This window comes from Diadema antillarum, unplaced genomic scaffold, assembly GCF_040938485.1.
Source record: "Diadema antillarum isolate AM-2024a unplaced genomic scaffold, OU_Dant_1.0 seq00002353_RagTag, whole genome shotgun sequence".
NCBI classification, from domain to species: Eukaryota; Metazoa; Echinodermata; class Echinoidea; order Diadematoida; family Diadematidae; genus Diadema; species Diadema antillarum.
Genome location: NW_027272967.1, coordinates 83,652 through 107,835, shown reverse-complemented (window position 1 = coordinate 107,835; position 24,184 = coordinate 83,652). Strand labels below are relative to the sequence as shown.

Sequence of the window (24,184 nt, the reverse complement as noted above, 5' to 3'; positions counted from 1 at the left end):
TCGGTCTCCTTAATAATAAAAGATGATGGAAAGACACTGGGATGTGTAAATAGATATTGCGCAAGTGTTGCTGAAAAAAAAAAATCATCCCACTTGGTATGCCTGGGCACGAATCTGAAGCATCAATATTTTTATTAAAAAAAAAAACAAACAAAAAAAAAACAACAACAACAACATCAACTGCACGCTGAGATTATACTGTATCAGTTCGAATAACAGTCGGAATAAGGAATCGGAAAAGTTATAATCAAAGCAACTTTCCAGGAGGGCGTAATTTCAAACACTTTCACAACATAGGCCTATACAGCTGCTCAGATGTATAATTGAATTAATTTTTAGATTAAATTCTATTGTGTGTATGTTTTATCCTTAGCTAGAGGAAATTTCATTTCAACAAGTAAAATTTTACATGTATACATGTACCCGATATTTCAGGCTAGTTTTCAACGTAAATCTTCAGATTGCCCAGAAAATGGCATCGAATTCCGATCATCAAAGACACGAATGCAGCTGTGGATTTCTTTTGAGTATTCTTTTGAGCCGTCATAATCATAGCGAATGGGAGCTAGTCTCTTAAACCTCCTTTATCATTATTGGTAACAACATGCTGAAATGATCAAGGAACACTTCCAACACTACTCCATCCACGTCAAAGAAGAACTAACAACCCAGCAGAACTCTCTATCACTCAAACTCCTTCCTACCAAGAGTCGATCAAAGCCAACATTATACTTTTCATTATTCTTCCCAGTTAATTTGATTTATAATATTCGAATGATGATTTTTTCCCCCTACAACACTTACTACACAATCAGCGAGTTGACTGTTGTCACTATCATAGAAGAAGAGGAGGAGGAGGAGGAGGAGGCGGAGGAGGAGGAGGAGGAGGTGGAGAACGAATAAGCTCAGTGTGATGATTATTATACTAAGTAGCCTGCGCGAGCGAACCCTACTCTCATCGCTCATTCATGACCGTAGATGGCGTACCATAGCAGAAAGTCAGTTGCCGTGGAGAGCTCAAACACCAGCCTGCAGCTGCAGCAGCAGAGCTGGCTGCATGTGCAGGGAGCTAGCTGGCATATCAGCACGCCGCCGGGCCAGGCTGGGCCGCTCTGGAGCGCACGGTACAGACTAAAACACACTGTACTGCACTGCACTGCACTGCACTGCACTGCACTAAGCACTGAACAGCGACAAGCAGTTCGTTCGTGAGACGATCAGTCGCCAGCGTCGGAGTCGTCATGATTATATGCCTTCGTCTCTACCACAGAGCTGATCGTTCGAACTAGCGTTGAGTGCTCACTGAAGATAGTGGAAAGGAATCCCCCTCTTCTGACTGTCCTAACTTTTGGAGTCAACAACAGCGTCAAAATGCCGGTTTACGTCCGCAAAAATTTGATGTCCATTACGCCGGACTCCCTCAGCAATCTTATCAACGATGAAGATGAATACGGTGCCGACCCCGATCAGATGTTCGACAAGCTCCCCCAGCCGTACAGGCTTGTCGATAAAATTGTTAACATGATTTTCGATGTATCATGGGAGCAAGTAAGTGCAAGAGAAGCAGCTGCGGAAGAGCTCCGATCTCGTGAACCAGTTCCAGAATACGAATTTTCTTCGATAGCTCGTGTAAGAGATCCTTCTGCTTGTTTAATGGTTCTGTATGATTTAAATTTTAATATAATTTTCAAAGGGATGTCCCGATGACCCTGTAAACATAATATAGGTTACTAAGTAACGTTACAAATATGTAACTATTAGAGGTCAACACTCATCTTAGTACTCTCTGCAGTATATTAAAAGTCAAGTAGAATCTAGCCTGACCAGATGCTGTTACTTTATATGTTTATTACTTTATGTTTTGGCACTGTAGACTCTACTGCCTGGCAATCACATTTTTGTATGACCTCGGTGGCGGATCCAGAGGGGGACACACCTTGCACCCCCTCCTTATTTTTTGTTAAAACAAACGAAACAAAAAGAAACTAGATAGAGAAGCACTCTGAGATTGCAGACCTCCGCCAAGCAGCTAATTTCCACCAATGATCGTCTTATAATAAGTATTCTTAGACTAGAGATCAGTGATTTTCGCTCATACATTGGACGTATGCTTAGAAATCTGAAAATCGTCTGATTTTCCTGTACCCGGGTAATTCGCCTTTTGCTATGTCATCAACCCTCAGCTGCGCGATATGCCTCGCCCTAGCAGAAACTTGAGCACGCACTTTAGTGCGCGTATGAAAACCTAAAAAATGCGCAGCTTGAAAGTTCTCCTAAAGTTCATCGACCCTACCTACCAAAATATTGAAAATCTTCATAAAATCTATGAAAATTCTCGGACAATTACCAAAATTCGATAATCTGTTCCTTGTGTCATTCCCAACCTTTCCTGGAAGTTTCATTCAAATCCAAATCCAACTTTTTTAGCTATTTTGCACACAGACAAACAAACAAATGGTAATAAAAACATAATCTCCTCCCTTGGCGGTGGTAAAAATGGATGCGCCCCCCTTTAATTTTGTTAAGGTGCCCCCTCTTTATGGAATTCCTGGATCCACCCCCCCCCCCCCCCATGCCCTGTGACCAGGTGTACATTTGAATCAGTGGAAAATGGCAGGTCTTTAAAGTTGAATTCTACTTCATCTAGTGTAGTAGCCTAGGGGGTAAGTACTACCACCCGGTATGCTCCCTGAACTTGTTCCAGTGATGGGTGAAACTGAGTGAAACCTTGAAGTAGAATCAGAGTCTGAAAGTAGATTGATTCTAGTTCTGGGGTGGTCTAGTTTCTACTTAGATATTTCTAATATTATACTAATATTGATTATGCTAATCAGAATTATCCTTTATCAGTCTGTACCCATTATTAAGAAATCCTGAATTTTTACTGTAATGAAGATAATAGCTCTTTATTAGCAACACCCTGTTACTAGTTCAGAAAGAACTGCTCATACTTGCAGGCATTATCTCGTTAACCCGTTGAGGTCGGTTTGATTTTGCTACAGCATGCATTTCCCATAGACGCTTGCCCGAGTATACTTGGGACTCGTCCTCAACGGGTTAAGGGTCAAGTCTAGAGAAGTGCAAAGAGCACATCTCTAGTTTCCACAAAGAAAGTGAAAATTCGAACAAAAAGCTTTCCCTCACTTCATATTGATATGTTGGTAAGAAGAAGAAAGGTAATTAGTAAACAAGAGCTTGAATACATATATTTCATCTTCCATCATGTGAAAGTCTGACTTGGGCAGAAATACCAGGTAGACCCTATCAAATCTTAGTTGCTCACATAAAAACTAACGTATTATCCTTCTATTCACTGCAGGAAAAAGAGGATATACTGTGCTTGGCAGGGAGCCCAGATGGGTCTGCTGTGTTTCTTGGGCAGACCAATGGCATATCAGTGCTACATGCCACACTTCACAATCCTGTTGCATCGTGGGAAGAAGATGGTGCTGCTATTTCTTCCCTGGACAGTACTCAGATTGGCGTCCAAATGTGTCTACTAGCATCACTTGACACAAAAGGTAAGAATGGATGCATACATGGCGTACCACTACTACTTGTATTTTATGCCTCACTTGCTGCAGAGATGTGATTAAAATAAACCAAAACAAGCATTTTTTTCCTCACAGAGATTTGTTTTACTGCTGATGGCGTATGTCATAATTTTGTTGAAACATTGACAGATTTTTATCTTTGTCACAGGTGTGTGCAGACTGTTTTGTTTCTCATCGTCTGCACTGCTGATCCTGAAGACATTTGACACAGAGATGCCATCTGGAGCCGAGGTTGTCAGTATGCATCTAGCCAAAGATGGTGACTACATTGCCCTGACCATGGAAAGTGAGTTGTTAATCAGAACACTGGTAGAGGAGAAAGGCATTCAAAGGAGAGTTTAAATGACAACCAATTCAGATTGAAGCTGTTGGGAAGTGAACTCTCCTCTTCCTGACAATAAATGCAAGGTACCTTTATGGCTGACTGAAATAAACAAATCAAAGGCAAATAGATATGGTATGCCAGGTACTGATGATGGTACTCATATAACCTTTACAGTTTTCTAATTCTTAATTCTGTTAAATGATATTTTCTGTGTAATTAAGTAGGGCAAATTCTATGTCAAATTTAAGTTTTTCATCAAGCGAATTCAGATCTGCCAAAAACAAAACAAAACAAACAAAAATTCCTGACATAACATGGCTTTTGTGATGATGCATCACATACAAAGAAACAAGATACTAGTACAAAACTGGGCTGTAATTAGTGGCGAGAATAGTGACAAGGTGGTCTTTAGCCATAAGTGTGTGGCCTACCATTTTCTTAATCTCTTTCATAAACATGTTCATTACTAGCAAGAGTAGGTTGTGCAGAGCACATTATCATATCAAAGTCGTCCATGATTGTTCTCTTTGAAACAGAGTCTGACAAGGACGGAGACCATGAGACATGGATCGATGTTTTCAAGCTCCCCAGAGACAACTGGATCAGGGATGTGGAGGCTGCCCTCGCTAAGCAGCAGCAGCAGCAGCAACAGCAACAACAGCAGCAGGATGGGACTCAACAGAAGAGCAGTGAGGATCTCTCAAACCTTCAGGTAATGGAGGGATAGCAGCCTGGGAGGTGTGGGGAAGTGAAGAGTGAAACAGGCCTGTTCAGTAGTATTTCCTAGAGGGTCTTGATTAATGACCTGACTTGTTATGCCTGTCCATGGCGTCATTTTCCAGTGAAACGGCCAGATGCTGTCTTAATTACACCGTAGTGATGCACTGTAGTCTGGTTTTATTGTGTGGTGCTTTTATTTCTGCAAGTAGACTGATATTTGCAAAATTAACAACTTCTGAATGTATTACCTCTGACAATGCAAATATGCTGTACATCGTCATCGTGGTGAAGGAACTCATTAGCTTCTTTCCTTAAATGCAATAAGTATGCTTCTCAGTTGGTGACTGGTTCTCAGCAATTTTGTATGCATCTACTTGCATGATTGTCTTACTTTTCCATGTAAGTGAAATATTATGCTCATGAATATACTAGTATGACATACAGAAGCTTTGACAGGTAGAAACATCAGAAAGATATGTAACACTTGCTCTGCTCTTGCTGTAGCCCTTGCTCAACTGCATAAATGAAGATAGATGGGAGATATGAAATCAATGATGTCAGTAGTGCACATACCACTACATCACTGCACTGTGCATGATCTGGTGATTACCGTATGTGAATTCTTTGCTTTACATCTGAGCACTTTTTATATTCATCTCCCTTCGTAGTACAATGCACTGTGAGTTGTAGTGCATATAGCTTTAGAACACTCCATGCTCAACATTGCGAGTGTAGGGTAAATTTATAGCACCATTCTAGCACAATTTGGGATTCGGCTGCATCTGGGAATCTTAAATTGCAGAGTCGGCCTTCTAGTCTTTTATCTTTTATCTGAGATTTGGGTAAAATGTATACCTAGAGACTCCAACTCTCCTGCATTCGACAGGAGATCTCCCGCCGAAAGCCCATTTTTGCAAAATCTCCTATTCTCCCGCTTGAGATTTAATCTCTTCCACCCTGGCTCTGTGTCTCCCGTTGGAAAGGATTTCTTACTTATTGCCATTGTATGTTGAAAAATAAGCCTTAGATAGCACGAGAGAGCATCTAGAATCCTAGAACTTCTAGGGTCCTTAAGCGGGCTCTGGACCCCCAGCCACAAGGAACTTTGCGTTTCGCGCTCGTGATGTGCGCTTTGCGCACATCAACTTGGAGTCTCCTGTTTGCTAGGGGTTTCAGGCGGGAGAATCTCCAGATCAGAAGATGCTTGGGGTTGGAGTCTTTGTATTCCTATTACACTGTTTTCTGCTGCATGCTCTGTGCACCTGCTATGCTATTTTGCACCTCTTTGTGTTGCTATGGATACCAGGAGGGAGGTGGAGAAAAGCCCATGGAGGAGCCCATTGAATATAGCCACCCCATGGAAGGCCTGTCCATGATAGGTGGTCCCAAAACCAAGGTAAGGCATGCCCCTCTTCTCACTTCATTCCGCATGGGTGATGCTTTCACATGTTTCTGCATGTTGCAAATGATGCTGAATGTAACCATGCTTGCTTTAATATCTGGTTGCATTTATTGGTGTGAATTGGGTATTTTTCAAGTGATAATTGTGCAACGACTCTTCATTCATGCATACACATGACATTTCTCTATGACATGCAATCTGTGAGTCTGATCAGAGAAAACTTTTGTTGGTTAGAGGAAAGAGCACACACGCACACACACATACATATAGAGCTTCAACCAGCCTTTAATACATATGACTGCTTGGTTTTCACCCATTGTGAATTCTCTGAAGCTGAGTGATTCTTGCCTCATTAGCTAGCCAGTCAGAAATAAAGGTTGCTTGATACCATGATTTTTTTGGTTTTTTGTTTTTGTAATAAAATTCTTGTTGTGATCTTTGAACCTGTTTGAATAGAAAGAGTAACAATTTTACCCGTGATTCTGATAGACCAGTGTAAATTCAGAATTGTTAATTTAACTCATTGTACTTGAATCTTCTGTGACGGTGAAATTCTGAGAAAGTTGAATTCTGTCGCATTCTATTCAGTAGAAACCAGGTGCTTGTATAAGCGTTCAACAGACGTCATTCATTGCATGTTTAGCACTAGTTTATGTAATTAGCAGATTGAATCTCCACACAAGCTAATATGAATAGTAGCCTAGGATTGAGTATGATTCTTATGACCGTTTCAATAGTCCCGATCATTAGGAGTGTTTTCTATGTGTGACTGCTTCATGTAGTCGGTGAGTTCCCAGGACACCCCTCGGACAATGACTCCTAATGCCGCAGTGAACGTTGGCCCCCACGGTGGGTCAGCTGCGGTTCCTGAATGGAATCCCGCCAGTCTCTCCAAGCCCACTCCTGTCCTCAGGACCAGACCACTACCAGACCAGCTTGTTGGTGAGAAATGATTATGATGTTGGACATGCTTTGTGAGAGGACTTGCACCTTTTAAAGATAAAAGAAAGAATGAAGAAGAAGAAAAAAACCCAGCAGCAATTAGAAAACTTCTAAGATAGTTGTGTGAAGGAGAAACAAGAAGAAGAAGAAGGAGAAGAAGAAGAAAAGCAGGCATCTCATGAAATTGCTGTTAATGTTACTCTTGAAATTCTAACTTATTGGTAGATTATTCTGAGGAGTAAAGTTTTGGCCATGAAAATTGATCTAGAAGATTTAATTCTTTTATCACAAGTCAAGTTTGGATTGCTCTATGCATTTAGACAAGGTGAATTAATGCCAGTAGGGAACATATTCCAATATACATGTACATGGCATGAAATAACATTCAAAATATAATGTACTGATACAAATAGCCATTTTGGATGATGTTTGTCAAATGTGGGAAATCTTGAAGAAAGGAGTTTTTGTACCGGAATTGTGTATGGAACATGTGTTTATATGTGAAGAGTGTTCTTGTAATGAATTCTTTTGCCAAATTTTACACATATATCTTTCAAAAGTAAATTAAAACAACTGTACAAATCCCCATAAAGCTTAAATTTCAAAATCAAAAACATGTTAACCTATTAGAAATGACTGATAAATTACAATGAATAGCTGCATAGACAACTTGATGATAATTCCTTTTTTTATTAACATATAATACAACTTTGATCCTGAAGCAGCTTCCAGTAAAGTGCCCCACCCTGGACCCTCTACTCCGGACACAGAAGACTGGTGTTCTACCATTGGACAGGGCAACAGACACCTCATTCAGAATGAACACCTTAACACAAGGAGACTGGTAGCAGATCAAATTCTTGGTCCGTATTCTGATCCTAAATACAACAAAACAGAAAAGAAGTGAGTTTGCTCGGTTTTTTTATGCCCTGTATCTGTCGAATAGTAGTGACTTTCGTAGCATGCTTTTTTTCTCCCATCTGCACAACATTTTTTTTATCTTGTAAAATTACAGCTGTGTGTAATTAGATATTTCAAGATCTATGAGACCCACTTTTTGACATGGTGCAATGAGAAGCACACACACACACTCTCACTGTAGAATTGGACATGAACTGGAAATGCCATGGGTGACAGAATTGTAATTTGTACACATGAAAAATCCTGCTGTACTTGATGCGGAAAGGAGGATGTCGGCCTGATAAAACTGTCTTTCCTACCCACTAATTATGAAAAACTGAACAAAAGATATTGACCCATTGTGGTTCACCCTGGGTAGTTCCAGTCAATGGTCAGCAAGGGATATCACCCATTCACATCGTGCCCCATCACAGAAGAAGAAGATGATGAAGAAGACGAAGAAGGTCATTTGTGACGTACTTAGGCTGCACGAGAAATTGATATCTATTACCTTAATACTAATTTCATTTTGCCCATGACATTAGTCAGTGTAAGATGTGACACTGGTTGAGTTCATGATGTTGTTTTACGTGCAACTCTCTCTTGACAGACCCTGCCGTGCCGTGTGCCTCTTTGTGAAACCAGGGATGATGCTTGCCTCATCCAGCACGGCTCCCATCCAGGAGGACCAGGCCCACATCTTTGTCTCCAGCTGGTCAAACTCCACCAACATCTCCCTCTTCAACCTCCTCAAGAATGCCAAAGGTGCATACATGTGCATGTGTGTGAGTGTGTGTGTTTGCATGCATGTGTGTGTGTATGTGTGTGTGTGTTATATTTGAGTGTGTGTTTCTTCATCGATGGATGAATTTAAAGTGAAAGTCCTCTCCGTGAACAAATTGACTTCGATAGAAAGTGTTACCAAATAGAAAAAGTGTAAGCTTTGTTGAAATTAGACATCAGAATAGAAGTTTGGGGATTTGAAACTTTTACATTTTTATCAAGAGCAGTCTCATATGTAAATTTAGATGAAATGACTATGTCATGGGCTTACACAAATCTCATTTGCATGCACTTTCATCTTTACCAAATTTCCTCTTTTAGCATACATTCAAAGAGAAGAAAAGAAGTTAACGCCAAAGTAACGATTGCATGAATCTTTCCCTTGCTTTGATAGCGAAAATATCTGTATGGAGCTTTTACATCTCTACAGCTCTAAAATAGCAAAAGATGAAGTTTATGGATTGCAAGAATCATGCATTTGTAATGAATGACAGTGACAGGCAGTCACAAATTTCAATACTTCCTTAATTCCCGTACTTGCAGAATAAGGGACATCTTCAAACACTTCAAGTATGTTGCAATGCTGAAGAGACTGCTTGCACTGTGAACAACATTTTTTGCCGGTGGATGATTTTAGATAACATCATCTTACAATGCCAGTATGAGGAAGTATAGGTAAGACTGGTAGGCCTGTATGTGTGCTTGATAAAAATGATAAAAATGATCATTCAAATGACTAAATCTGTTCCATGTTTCATCCAGATCTGGAGCACAAACCAGACCAGGTGTGGCCCAATGCAGACAGAGTGGGCGCCATGGCAACAAGCCCCTGCACATCCCTTGTTGCTGTAGGGCTGGAAGATGGATGCGTTCACTTGTGGGACAAACACCTTAGTGAGTTGCAAAAGAGTGTTTTTATCAAAGAACAAATTTGTATGATCCGTGTGTCATAGTTCCATATTCTGAAAGGTAAACAACTTCCTATTAATCATCGATTTGTTCTTAATTCTCAAAACTATGGCTGCAAATGAGTATCATGAAATTAAAATAGTCCATAAAAGCACAACATTCTTTTCTGAAGAAGCTGTAGATGCACTACTCAATCAGCATTCACTCATAATTCAGTGGGTCTTTTCTCTTATTCAACATGACCTCAGAATCTGAGCCTCCATATGGTTTAATGAATTACTGGAATTATGTTATTTTACTACACATAAAAAAAGGCAATCACACAACAAAACAAAACAAGGAAATGGAATTTGCATGTGAACATATTCTCCACAGTTACCACACTTTCATAGAGTTTGAGTATGAAATTGTTTAAGTAGACAAGTAAATATATGAATGAATAAATACATAGAAGTGGAAAGAAATGACTGAATAAATAGATTGATTCATGAAATGAAATAGATGAAATCACTGTACATTGTATTTGCCTAAATTCAGCTGTCATGAAATACAATAATACTTCCTTCGGGTTCTACATTGTATTTATGTACCATATCAGCTGGCATATGATGAAGCAAACTGCATGCAACATAAAAATGATAAACTGACAACAGATAAGATAGAAGAAGAGAAGAGAAACATAAAGTAGAATATTGAAGTAAAAAACACAAACACCCAGTAAAGTTATTTACGTAACACTGATGAACTTAGATGAGTGGATACCGTTTTCGTGTGAATGCAGGTATCCCTGTCATGGCCCAGAAAGTCTCCTCTCGTCCCATCACTCACCTGCACGTTCTCCCTCCACCTCCTGCTAAACCCCTCTCTACTCCGGCGGACAAGTTGTCTGCTCTTGGGGCCAAACCCGAGATTGCCATCCTCACTGGCGATGCCAGTGGTGACCTTGCAACGGTGTGCTGTTGCTATGGCGACAAGCCAGTCGTGAAGCAGGTGTACCGGGGAATGTGGCGGGACAGGAGAGATGGCGTTTGTCACATGGATGTAGTCAACACCATCAAAGACACAGTGAGTATTGCTAGAAAAAATCCTGGGACAATTAATGTATACCTCACCTCACCCATTTTTTGTCGAGCCCACCGGAGATGAGGGGAGACTAAGGGATCGCCTGCGGCGTCTGTCTGTCCATCCGTCTGTCGGTCGTCTGTCCGTCCGTCGTCTGTCCGTCGTCCGTCCGTCCGTCATCTGTCCGTAACGCTATAAAAACTTGAATAACTCTGTACTCTGGGCTTCAATTTGAATTAAACTTGGAGGGAAGAGTGGTCATACAAAGTTTTACCTTTTACCAAGTATGAAGGTCACCTCAAGGTTATAGGTCACAGGCAGGGGTCAATGAACTTGTAGGGCCCAATGTTAAGTTTTTAGGGCGCGTTTCGATTATGGGTCATAACTTTTGATCCATAAGTCCGTTTGTGACTAAACTTGGGTGGGAGATGTCCCTTGGGGAGTTGATGGTCACCACAAGGTCAAAGGTCACAGGCAGGGGTCAATGAACTTTTAGGGCCCAATGTTAAGTATTTAGGGCGCGTTTTGATTATGGACCATAACTTTTGATCTGTAAGTCTATGTATGACCAAACTTGGATGGTAGATGAACCTTGGAGAGTTAATGGTCACCACAAGATCAAAGGTCACAGACCAGGGTTAATGAACTTTTAGGGCCCAATGTTAATTTTTTAGGGCACGTTTCGATTATGGGTCATAATTTTGATCCATTAGTCCGTTTATGAGTAAACTTGGATGGTAGATGTCCCTTGGGGAGTTGATGGTCACCACAAGGTCAAAGGTCACAGGCAGGGGTCAATGAACTTTTAGGGCCCAATGTTAAGTATTTAGGGCGCGTTTCGATTATGGACCATAACTTTTGATCCGTAAGTCTATTTGTGACCAAACTTGGATGGTAGATGTACCTTGGGGAGTTGATGGTCACCACAAGGTCAAAGGTCACAGGCAGGGGTCAATGAACTTTTAGGGCCCAATGTACTGTGCATTTAATCATGACTCCTAACTTTTGATCCATAGGTCCATTTGTGAACAAAAAAAAAAAAAGGTGTTGTACGTTTGTGGGCGAGACACATTACAACACTTGCCTTGTCATCTATTTTCTCTTGTTTGGCTATTTAAAAAAAAACACACAAAAAAATAGAACCTGTTGCTGCAGGTAAAATTGATCAGGTGTGCACATTCATAGAACTTGTAATCAAAACATACGATTACAGTGGTAATGTTATGATGTCTCTTTAACTTTCTTTTTTTTTCATTTAGATTTTTGTTAATTTGCAAAGGAACTGGACTTGTATCATTCTTGAACTCTGAACACATACTGTGTATCTCCTGATACTGAATTGTGAAAGGAAAAAAAACATGTTTCCTGAAGACTTCATATCATAATTTCTTATGTTCAAGAAATAGACAATATTTGGAATGCAGTTTGCATGAACCAGTTCTTGCCATGTAGGAACCCTAGCTTACAGCCACCAGTCGGTGAGCACTCTTGTTGTAACGAAAATTTGGAATAACGAAATGCTGCTAGGACGAAATAAAAATTCATGTCCCCAGATTATTATCTAAATATCTTTGTATACTTTATTTGTCCTGCTAAAACAGAATGTCAATTTAACGAAAGAAAACTGCTGGTCTTGAGGACTTTGTTATAACACGAGTTGCCTGTATTGGATTTGCTTCTTTGCTCAAGGCCCTACTGGTTACCAAACTTGGTGAAGTGTCCCTCTGCAATGTCTTCACTGGTAAGACTGTGTGTCGCATCAAGCTCCCCGATCCCTTCTTCCTGAAGTGCGATGACCTCCGCCCAGCCATCACCGTAGCTGCAGCGGGACAGATGCTCTTCCTCAGAGGTAAGCTGTCAGATCGGCAGGGAACGCACGGGAAGAGGGGAGTCTGTGTGCATACCCACTGCTGAATATTGTGTCCAACACTGACTGTTTTTATAGAACCCTTGGTATCAAACGTAATGGCTCAGAATAGACCGTTTTAGCGTAGTAACAAAGCATCTCATTCACCCCCTCCCTCCTATCAGGTTCCATACGCAGGATTTTACTTAGTTGTTGCTAGGTAGGGCAAGCCTCCAGCAAGCTTTATGATTTTTTAGGGCAACTTTTGTGAGCAAGGCATGTATAAAGTCTGAATGTATTACAGAACAGGTCTAATGATCATGAGCAGACTGAACATGTTATACAATTACTTTCGTGTGTGCATACGTATCTTTGTATTCATGTGTTGGTGCAATAGTGAGGCTGATGTATGATACATGTATGCTTCATACTTCAGTGAGAAATGATGATCACAGTGAGAAAAGATAATCAAAGTGTTCTTTCATTTATTCCATATTCTCCCTCTGCAGCTGAGAAGCAACAAGACGAGTCCACAGTCGCCGCTGAAGAGGAGGCAGAGGCTGCTACGACCTTTGACCCTGAACCGACCGTGTACGCCTATGGCATGCACAGCTTCCCCGCTCTGACCAACCTGTGGAGAACTCTGGAGGACGCTGAACCACAAGCTCCCACACTCCTCCACACCACTCTGGCCAAGAGTAGGTTTGATGCTCTCTTCAGCAACAGGTAAGGCCATTATTTTAAACCCCCATCCCCTTCCTAGTTCCAGCCAACGTACGGCATCAGGACAATGACCTATGATGAATATGATGGCACAGCAGCTGGGGATAGAAAGCCATGTTTTCTCCTTGATAATGAGCTAAAAGATATGACACATGCTATTTCATAATGCTTAATAGGGTTGCATCTACAGCTTTTAGTAAATGTGCCTATTATGCAATAATTGAAAATCTAAAAATCGAAAATAAATGAAAATGCCAATCAGTTTGAGTCAGTATATCCAAGTATTTGCTGGTGTGTTCAGTCCTGTATATGTCATTGTAATGTCTGATACATCATGATAACCCTAATTACATACATGTATTAAACAGGACAATTACATGTATTGTAATCATGCGGATGTGGAATATTGTGAAGGAAAAGGAAACTCAAGGACATATCTAAGCTCTTCATGGGTCAATGCTGTCAGGGTTCACAAATCACTACTGTATCAACCAGACAAAAATGAATGGACAACCCAGAGCATGGGGGAAATGTAAAGATTTTGAAATAATGTTTTGGCAGATATTATGTACCTCATGTCTGTTCTTCAATGCCCAGGCTGACGGAGCAGCAGAGTAGACAGACGAGAATGCAGCAGCGTTGGGGTGCTCTGAAGCAGAAAGCAGCAAAAAGGACGAGATAGACGCAAATACCAGCCTTTTCACCTAATGAAGCCATGTATCCTCAGACACTTTAATGTGCATTGACGTTCTTCATGTTTCAGTGTTTTTGAAATTTCTCACATTCATTTCATGTCATGTTTACACTCAGTGGACATTTTCCTGGAACGAGAAATATAGTGCTAGGCACATAAAACTGGAATTTAGTTTTGGTAATGACACTTTTAACAAGGTGTGAATGCTGGACTGCAGGAATTCCCGAGTTTTCTGGTGATGATGATCAACAGAGCATAAGCCAAACTGATATTATGATGATGGTGAGAACTACTACAGCTATGATCACGTTTCTGAATATCATTTTTATCAATTTGTGGATGTAAAATGGACATTTTAAACGATGCTGTTCAAATGAATGAGGGGAGGGAAAGATATGTCGTACAGAGGTTGAATTCCTTGGACATTTCAACCAACCTATGAATTATGTCAGCAAGATGCTGTGTAATGCTGAATCAACTATGAAGTTGAAAATCCTTACTCACAAAAATCAGGATCTGTGCTGAAGTTTGTCAGAAGCCCACTCCCTGGAGTAATTACAGCAGAAGTACAATTTTTTTTTTTTTTTTATAATGCGAGATGGATTCAAACCCCCAAACAGGGGCCTCTGGAGGACTGTCCACATTTCCTAACCCATCTATGCCTTTAAATTACCAACTTTTGCTACCAGTGTTCGGTTGAAAAAAAAATCACAACCAATCATTGGCTCTGTTGAGAGGTTATGCATACTGTAAAAGTGGAAGTATTCTCGTAATTTTTTGTGCTCATTAGGGTAAAATTAATTTTGTGTGGTTTCAATTCCACAGAATCAAAGATATATAGTATCACAATGCAAAAATATCTGCATGCTTCTATTTCATGGTAGTTTCATTGTTGTGGGAAATGTGCAAAAATGTCCACTTTTAGACTCAATGATACTACATATTCATTCATAGCTCTCACAGGGTCCTCACACTGATGCACTCACAAATGATAATGCTGCAACAACATGACTAGTTGGAGGTCAGACATGCCTCCTGAAACTCCGGCATTTGCAAGATTAAACAGAAATGGCATTGTTCAGAGTATGTTGCATTTTTTCATGTACAGCGTTTCATTCTCTTGGTGCTCTTTGTTTTGCAATTCTTGTCCCAGATAAAATATACGTCAGCATTGATATCAAGACTTGTGCGACACATAGCAGATACAGTGGACTCCCATTATAACAAAGTCCTTGAGACTGGAAATTTTCTTTCGTTATATCAAGAATTCATTACAACTGAACCAAAAAACAATAAAAAACAAAAAGCGGATAATTTTGCGGCCTGAAGTTTTACTTCGCTGTGACTGGAATTTCGTTATGACCATGTTCGTAATAACAGGAGTGCACTGTACTTTCAATTAATTCTAAAATATTCCTATTGATGCAGAGAGAAATCACAACAGAATTGTAAGCCACCATATCTACACATTGCTACCCATTGCAGAGGTATATCTCTTAATCCTTTAAGGACTATGTGGCGAAAGATATGTGACTTGTAAATACACAGTACAAATGTGTAGTACATGTACAGTATTTTATTTTGATATGTACTGTACATTTGTAGTTTGTATAACATTTGTATGTAAAGTATGTAATATTTGTGTAATGTACAACATATGTATATATTATGTGAATAAAAGAATAACACAATTCTAAAAAGGCTGTGAACGAGTCTTCTGAAATTTCCTCCAGAAAAATGAGCATGATGTGTCTTGCCGAGTCAACGAAAGGGGAACATTTAATATCAAGTTGTGAACTTGATTCTATCAGAGTACTAGTACACTAGTGTGGGTGTACAGTTTGTATGTCTGTATAATTGTGTTATTGGAAATTGGAGGAAAAATGGAAAGAGTCACACAGTAGGGAAAGTAGGAATAAGACAGCCTATAAAATACATAGAATCTTGATCACAAGACAAGCTGATTTCAGGTTAGTGTTTTGTGAAGAATCTGATTTAAGTCTTGGCAAACTTGCTTTTTGTCAATGTCTAGAATCTGGAGGCAGAGGATAATTTCACACTGATATTGGAGAGCTATTCAAGTGAAGATTACGGTGGTAACCGAGATGATGCAAACCAGAAAAAGAAATTCAAAACATCACTAGCTTCCAATCTGCACATGGACTCATGCATACGTGCACACACACACACACACACACACACACACACACACACACACCCCTCTGTGATGGTAGCCTCAAGTACTGTAAAAGTGGAAATTTTCGCGCATTTCGCGCAACCAGAAACTAGCGCGAAAGTAAAAGCACGCAAATATTTTTGGTTGCCGTATGTTCCTGTATTTGTTGTCTTGATTCTGCGGAATTAAACACACGCGAAACTCTTCTCACCAAGCGCGAAAAATTAGTCGTGCGAAAATATCCACTTTTACAATAGTTCTAGAGGAGTTTGAGAGGAGCTGTCACATCCATTTTAGGTAAAAATGATTAAAGGAGACCGGATGATTTTCAGATTTTTACATTTGAACAACTATAAATTAGTTGTATTGTGGACAGAGTTTCAGAATTTATGATAATTGGGATGAAGAATAAGAATATTTTCGAAATTTATAACAAATTGCAATGAACAAGGATGATGACATGGCAGGGTCACCATAAGAATGCATGAGATGGGGCTCAAGGAAGCAGAAAAAAAAGAAGGCATGCATAGATTATACACAGGTGAACTCGCAAGCAAGCAGTCTTGTAATGGAATTACACTGCTACATTTCTGAAATATGTGAACCTCCTATGTCATCCTTGTTCAGTGTACTTTGTTCAAGGTTTTTCAAAGTATTGTTTCTCTGCTCAAAAACCATAATAAATTCCACAAATTTGTGCATGGGGTTGTTGATTTATGTACTACATGATGTGAAATTATGAAAATCGTCTGGAATTCCCCTTTAATGTAGTACAGCTGATAAAATGTGAACAAGTTTGATTTGGCCAGAATGCATCTAAATGTTTAAATGCTGATGGAGTATGAACAGTATCCTATATTTGCTTATCCCCTCCCTAAACGCTGCTCATAATTCTCATTATTTCATAATGACAAAAACTTCTTGTGTAAAGTGGTGCACTTTAACAGTGAATCAAATTTTGTGACATGTCACTTAACCTGTCGAGGACAGGCAAATTTTGCTACAACACACATATCCAATAGACCCTTGCCCAAGTATACTCGGGACTCGTCCTCAACGGGTTAACTGACACAGTATAAATCCAAAGTGTGGGTGTCCTCTCTCAAGAGAGTGAATATATGCATAGGAATTGGCTGCAATCATGAACGAGGACACTAGTCAAATTTGACATTTTATCCGTGGCTGTTTGCAGTGTTTCAATGCCATGATTCTGCAGGTTCCAAATCTCTGGGCAACTGGCACAGGCATTCACAGTATTTATAAGTTTGTTTCTCATTTCAATACTGAAAAAATGTTGCATAGACAAGGCTGTACCAACTACTATGTACAGATATAATTTCATACAGAAGACAGAAAAGTGGGATGATGAACAGGAGTGCATCTACCATTAACCCACCTGAATCAACTACTCTATAAGAAATCACACGTATTGCATACTGTATAAGCTGTTATTTTCGCGAGGGTTTAATTTTTGCAAATTTTCACGAATCACAGTTGGATCGCGACTTTAACAACACGCATAAATGTTTCTGTGTGCTTGGGTAATAGCACGATTACATTACGTGTCGGCATCAATTCGCGAAAACAACATCTCGCGAAAACATGTATGGCCTCCTCATTCGCAAAAATATCTGTACGCAAAAATAACAGCATATACAGTATTACATGTACTTGTATGGATACAAATTGACACCAAACACAGGCACAATGTCATAAACATGAATATTTTATTTCCGAACTAGAAGACTGTTTTATTTTACACTAATCCACTGCAATGGCTTGTACTTCATCTGAAACCTGTGACACTGTCTCAAAGGCATCCGTGCAATTTTTTTTTTCCCGACTCGCTTTCCAATTACCAATCTGAAGCGGGTTGAAAAGAAATCTTGGATGTTATCCCAAGAACAACAGCAATTGCTTGTGATAACTCCCAAGCATAATGCCTTTTAAGAGCTTAACCATTCAAACATCAGAATGTATTGCTAATAACTGCTGCTCCCCAATCATTTTGGACATTCTGGCCTGACAAGCTTGACAAGAGTGTATACAGTGTATATCCCATTTTAAACTAGCAGTCTGCATCAACAACACATCATGGTTTCACACTGCCCTGCATGGAACAATGGTTCACTGCTGGAGCCATCTGGTGTGTCAAAACCACAATCTTACACATTTCTGATCATTGTTGTAATTTGTTACATTGATGATTTATATCCTTAGCTAGACATCCTTCATCATTTTGTTATAAACAAATGCTTTGACATCTCCGACGAAATGAAAGTCTTTTCTTTTGTATCTCTAAGGAAAAAGTCTGCATTGAAATTTCTGGATTTTCGTTGGGATTGTTTCACTGGGGATCATCAAAATTGGCTCTCCAACTGACCAAATGCTTTCTCCATTTTCCATGCAAACTGCAGTATCTTCACATCAAATACTTCATTTCTTAGAATACTTGTATATAGATATAAGACATGTACTTCTTCTCACAATGAAATAATACAAACACAGTTTTGTGATAGCTAACACCACTCTGTTTACTTTGTCGATACTCTCGTCTTTTTGTCCCATGAAAAGTTGGCTCCATAGCTCTTTGATTTTGGCTTGGGGACTTGCCTTTCCTCCACCTCGTACCACCAACCTGTGTGTGAATGAAACAGACCTGATTAGCAGAATACTACCAGCAATGCATGTGGAAAACCTCTGGATGAATAAAGTATCTGTCAGCACCAAATAGGAGTAAGTTTTATTTTACTTTCCTGTCAAAAAGACACATAAATGCAGCTTATTTTGGCAGTACACTAGTGTACATTGCACGTACATTGTATGTTTATATCCAAACAGTAAAGGGGACCTCCGGAAGATTTTCAGACTTGTACATTTGAACAACTGTAAATTATACTGAGTACAGAGTTTCAGAATTTATAGTGACTGGGATGAGGAATGATAATGTTTTCAAAATTTATAACAAATTGCAATGAACAAGGATGATGACATGGCAGTCTCACCATTAGAATGCATGAGTTGGGGCTCAAGGAAGAAGGGCTCAAGCAGAACAAAAGACAAAGGCAAGCATAGATTCTACACAGGTGAACTTGAAAGCAAGCGGTATTGTAACAGAATTACACTTCTACATTTCTGATATGTGAGGCTCTATGTCATCAACACAGTTCAGTGTAATTTGTTTGAGATTTTCAGATTATTGGTTTCTCTGCTCAAGGGCCACTATAAATTCCACAAGTCTATACATGGAGCTGTTGATTTGTGTACTACATCATGTGAAATTTTGAAAATCACATGAAATGCCAATTTAAACACACCCACTGCACGCAGGCACTTTGATCTAGGCTCTTTGTAGATTTTGCGACATGATTTAGCTACCACTTGTGTAATACACTGTACTACAGATACACTTGTACCCTACAAAGAAACATCATCAACAAGAATAGAATCAATCTAATTCTGTAATTACATGTCAAAACCAAATGACTAGACTTCAACATTGTAGTCTCATAGTAAAACTTCAGATGGACATTTATGTTAAGAGAAAAGCAGAAATAAACATAGAAAAAAAAAATACATGTACAGCTGTACATATGTTTTGTTGGACAGTGTAGTCCTAAACCTGCAACACAACTCACAGGACACAAACAGTATAGTAAAGTACAAATTTGCAATTTTTAGACATTTGGTACAAAGTGATTTCAGTCTTACCATTCTTCTCTGCAAATCGAATTGCTTCCTCTTTAGTCCTGAATGACACATCTACATTTGACAATGGATCACCCCTGCAACAGGAAATAACAGAAACAAAACATGAACACATGTCACATTGCACCAATGGTACTGATCTATCAAGTGCTGAGTGTTTCACAGATGAAATGTAACAGGGGTTGCAACATCACATTTTATGTATTCTATCAATTTTCCTTCACATTAAACTTTATTGTACAGTTAAACCTTCCCTACCAACCAGATAGGGTTTCTGCTGGACAACTATTCAATCCTTTAAAGGAGAGTTATAATCTCAACAATCTATGCTTTCAGGTATCTGTTTCAAGAAGAATTACACGCCCCCCTCTCAAAAATCCTTTTCAAGGCTAGCAAACCCAATATAGCCCCTTTCAAGATTCACATCACAACAAGGGAGAAATGTCCTTGTTGAAGAGTGCATAATGCATTTAAATCAACTTAGTTATACACTGTACATAGAATTCTCACATGGAAAAGTTACGTACACATAAATGAAACAATGAGGTAGCACACACCCAATTAAAGTGTCAAAGAGTAGCAAAAAGTTAATGAGAAGCACACAGTCATCAGTAAGTGAGTGGTAACCGTACGTACAAAGGAAAATGTAGAAATCTGTCAAATACAATGCTTCTCGGGTGGAAAATAACGTATCTATAGATAAGATACATGGTTACAAGACAGTACAAATGAGAACAATGGTCAGTCAATACACCTTGTATCTGCAAGTATTTTTGTTCATGTAATTATAATTTACACATATTTGCAAATTAGTGTGTTTGCATGAATGTAATCATATTGGCCAATGAAAATACTTATTGCAATGCCACTACAACCTGTCTACATGACCATCTGTCTACAACACGGGATATGGTATAGTCTTGCTTTGTATGCAGGTTTGACTCTACATATTAAAAAAAAACAAATCTTGTGATGTGTACATGTATGAACACTTGATGAAGTTGAATCTTCTTCAGTATTAATTGGTGCCTCGACTATTAAATACCAAGCAAGAGTAATCCATGATGGTAATCTCAGCACTTCCCTATCAATACAAAATTGTACTGGACTTAGAACACAATTGAATAAAATAGAATTTCTATGGCAGAAAGTCCATTACATGAATGAATCTGAAGTTTAGTGTTTAGACGGGAATTTTTCAAAGACACCATAATTTTTTTTTAAAATTTATTTTGTAAATCTAAAAAATAATCAACTCACGTTGACGTCCAACCCATGAGAGGATTTTCCCATCTCTCCCGGGTCTCGAATTCCATCTTCCATCGATGGATGTTGTTTGTTCCTGACTGCATGGCATTCTGAGCTGGTACAAAGATACGGACCCGCCTTGTCTTGATGTGCTCCTCTGGTATGCCGGACACGGTTGTGATGTCCATCTGGGGAAAAAGAAGATTACATGCGATGTACAGTACCATGGCATGACATGTTGACAGCATCGATTATGTTATCTCTAGACTGTCTAGCTCCTGTCTTGAACCTGGATTAGGCATTAGGCCTAGATCTAAATTTATCTGCGCTACGGTACTGATCTGCAGCTGCACATCCACTGTACGTGGATGTTGCTGTTGGACTGTTGGTAGGGGTACCACCTATCGGCAGTGTACCTTCCCATCGGCACCCTGCGTATCATCATGGCTGTTTGCGTATGGAACGAAAAGGTACGCGCGGGATTACAGGTGTAAGTGTCATTAGCTATAAAAACAATAAAAACGAAACGAAAATCAAACTAAAAAACTAACAAACCAAACTAAACACGTTTCAATTACACATCCGCTCAGTAACGACGCATGGCTGTGAAATCCATGTGTATTACCTATGGAGGGGAGGGGGTGCCGATCGCTACACTGTAGGTACCCTTTTAAGCTGCGCGAAGAAAACGGAACGCACGCACTAAAATTGCGCTATTTTAAAACGGAGATTCATAATCAACGAGATGGTCAAGACATTCAAAACTGCAGTATTTATGGCATATTTGAGGTAAGAATTAGGCGAATTTGTGTTACATTTTTAGAATAAACAAGTTACAGATCCTGGCTTAGGGTGACGATAGGTGGTACCCCCAATGCTACAGTAATCCAGCACCTGGCCCTGGAGCTGTGCCTGTGGGTGTGACTGTGTTTGTTTTGTTTTGTACTAACCTCATCTAACAGTAACACACATGTTGTGAGTTAGGCCAAGTTTCGTGAAGTCAGATGACTTAACTTAGGCCGTTATGATGGTGTTCCAAACATGCGAATGGATGTAGTCTGTAGACTCTATCTAACTGTTAGCGTAAATTAATTTTACTGTTTAACGTTAGATCTGTGGAAAAAAAAAAAGCTTTAGTTAGGAGATTGTAAAAAAGTGGTATGAACCCTACTAAAAGTACTATGAATGAGTAGACTACTGTAGTAGTTGGGATTACTTCTTCAAGGTTCAAACTAAACCCGCATCAGGTCGTCGTGGTCGTAGAGATCTAAGCCTTCAAATCAATCACAAGTCCCCAAATCAATCGCAACTTGCATTGCAGCTCTCACAAAACTTGTGATTGATTTCTATCACAAGTCTTTATAAGACAGGCCCCTAGACTGCCTGTCTAGCTAACGTTAGATCTGTACAGTGTTATGTGACATTGAACTAAGATTTAAAAACAAGCTTACATGTGCCGAAACAAGTGGGACTATTGGTGACAGTGTGTAGAGCTAAATTCTAAGTGTTCTTGCTAGATACCGGACACATGACAAGACGTATATGCTCCTTACCCCCTTGTCTTTCACTTCTTCTATTTGTGTCTCTGATGGGTTTGACACCCTGGTAACAGATGATAACACAAACGTTCGGCATGATTGCGTGTTTTGGAGATTTATTTGCCGCCTAACAGCGGCGCTTGTCAGCTTCCATACACTCGCCATCTTCACGGAATTTTTCGCCGGCCTAAATGCGTACAGTTTACGTACAGTATTCACATTGTACATAAATCCATGATCCAGTGTACATAACATACATGGCATACTGTCGTAGATGGCGCTATTAAAAACAGCGCAACAGCGCAAAAGAGACCAAGGAGATTTTTCTCCCTGACCTCAATGTCCAGTCAATCTAGCGGTTTTTAGGGGTGACGGTAACTCACCACTGATAGTAGGAATACTGCAGTGCAAGTCATTTGAGGTCTCCTGAACATTATACTAAAAGTCCCCAAAATCCAGTGTGGCAAAATTGCAAAATTTACATAATATACAAATTAGCACCTCTAATGAGAACATTCATAAATCTCGGCTTCCAATATCCGATTTGAAAGATTTAAATGTATAAAATTATATTTTCCAGGTCAACGAACACGATGGATGCCTTTTCCAATTATTGGTCATACAAATTGGGATACAATTTGCATAAAATGCAAATTAGTGGTAACTGTAGGAGTACGCTTAGGACAACAATACTCATGTTGGCATAATGCGTGTTTTGCATATGGGGACGGCGGGGTTTATTGGGTAACTTGGGCACCTCACAAGGAGCTTTATTGTAGAGCAATGTCTCTTCTATCAATCATAATTACATTGCATTTTCTTGAAGACAAAAGTGCCCTTGCTAAAAAGAATTATCGAATTTGGAAAACATGTACTTTGGAACATATATTTGCGTTATATGATATTGCATGTTTTCTATATTGCCATGAGGGTAGGATATGAAGAGTTTGTTTGCAAAAAACGATAAGTCCATTTTCAAAGATTTTGAATTACAGTCTCTGTCATAAAGCACAAAATAATACCTTTGAAATGATATTATATTGGTCATTACATATAGAGGTATATTTTTGACGTTATGTTAAAAAGAAGCAAAAATTTCTTATTATTCTCTTCATTTTTCTTGACCTTTAATCGCAAATATCTCCATTTGACAAATATGGACTTATAGGTTTTTGCAAACTCTTCATATTTTTCGGCACATCGCACAGGGTTGCCATTAATGTGTACTCTCTTGTTTGTGTAGATCTTGTAAAGCAATACCTCCTGTATCATTTTTCTTGACTTTTCATTATCTGAGTATTTGCTGTATATTGACAGAACTATTCTTAAAATCATGTACGCTAGAAGAGCTGTGTTTACGTTAAAATATCCCTGTTTTGTAATAAGGGGGCGTGAGCATAGGTGTAACTTTGGACACTTCTCAAGAGATTGACTTTGAATAATCACCCTTTTTACAATACAGATATTGTAAAGCAATATCTACTCTATCAATTGCATTGCATTTCTTGAAAACAAACGTACCTTTGCTATACGGAACGATTAAATATTTGAAAGCATGACGTTTGGAACATATTCGTGTTATATGATATAAGGCCTATTGCATGTTTTCTATATTGCCATGAGGTTTAGGCTATATTTCCGGCACATCGCACAG

The 24,184-nt window shown here is 39.3% G+C and overlaps 2 protein-coding genes across 2 annotated transcripts; one reads left to right on the top strand and one right to left on the bottom strand.

Moving 5' to 3' along the window:
• The first annotated feature begins 1,217 nt into the window (after positions 1 to 1,217).
• Positions 1,218 to 14,236, top strand: LOC139714631 (WD repeat-containing protein 93-like). Its single transcript, XM_071626310.1, has 13 exons — positions 1,218 to 1,629; positions 3,320 to 3,521; positions 3,703 to 3,840; positions 4,416 to 4,591; positions 5,906 to 5,995; positions 6,784 to 6,943; positions 7,669 to 7,846; positions 8,454 to 8,608; positions 9,389 to 9,520; positions 10,317 to 10,600; positions 12,287 to 12,446; positions 12,953 to 13,169; positions 13,764 to 14,236. The coding sequence occupies exons 1-13, from the start codon at positions 1,372 to 1,374 to the stop codon at positions 13,846 to 13,848; spliced, it is 2,235 nt and encodes a 744-aa protein (XP_071482411.1). The 5' UTR covers positions 1,218 to 1,371; the 3' UTR covers positions 13,849 to 14,236.
• Positions 14,237 to 18,432: 4,196 nt separating this feature from the next.
• Positions 18,433 to 22,706, bottom strand: LOC139714630 (NADH dehydrogenase [ubiquinone] iron-sulfur protein 4, mitochondrial-like). Its single transcript, XM_071626309.1, has 4 exons — positions 22,546 to 22,706; positions 21,005 to 21,180; positions 19,748 to 19,821; positions 18,433 to 18,674 (listed from the first exon to the last, which is right to left on the bottom strand). The coding sequence occupies exons 1-4, from the start codon at positions 22,693 to 22,695 to the stop codon at positions 18,571 to 18,573; spliced, it is 504 nt and encodes a 167-aa protein (XP_071482410.1). The 5' UTR covers positions 22,696 to 22,706; the 3' UTR covers positions 18,433 to 18,570.
• Positions 22,707 to 24,184: the final 1,478 nt, after the last annotated feature.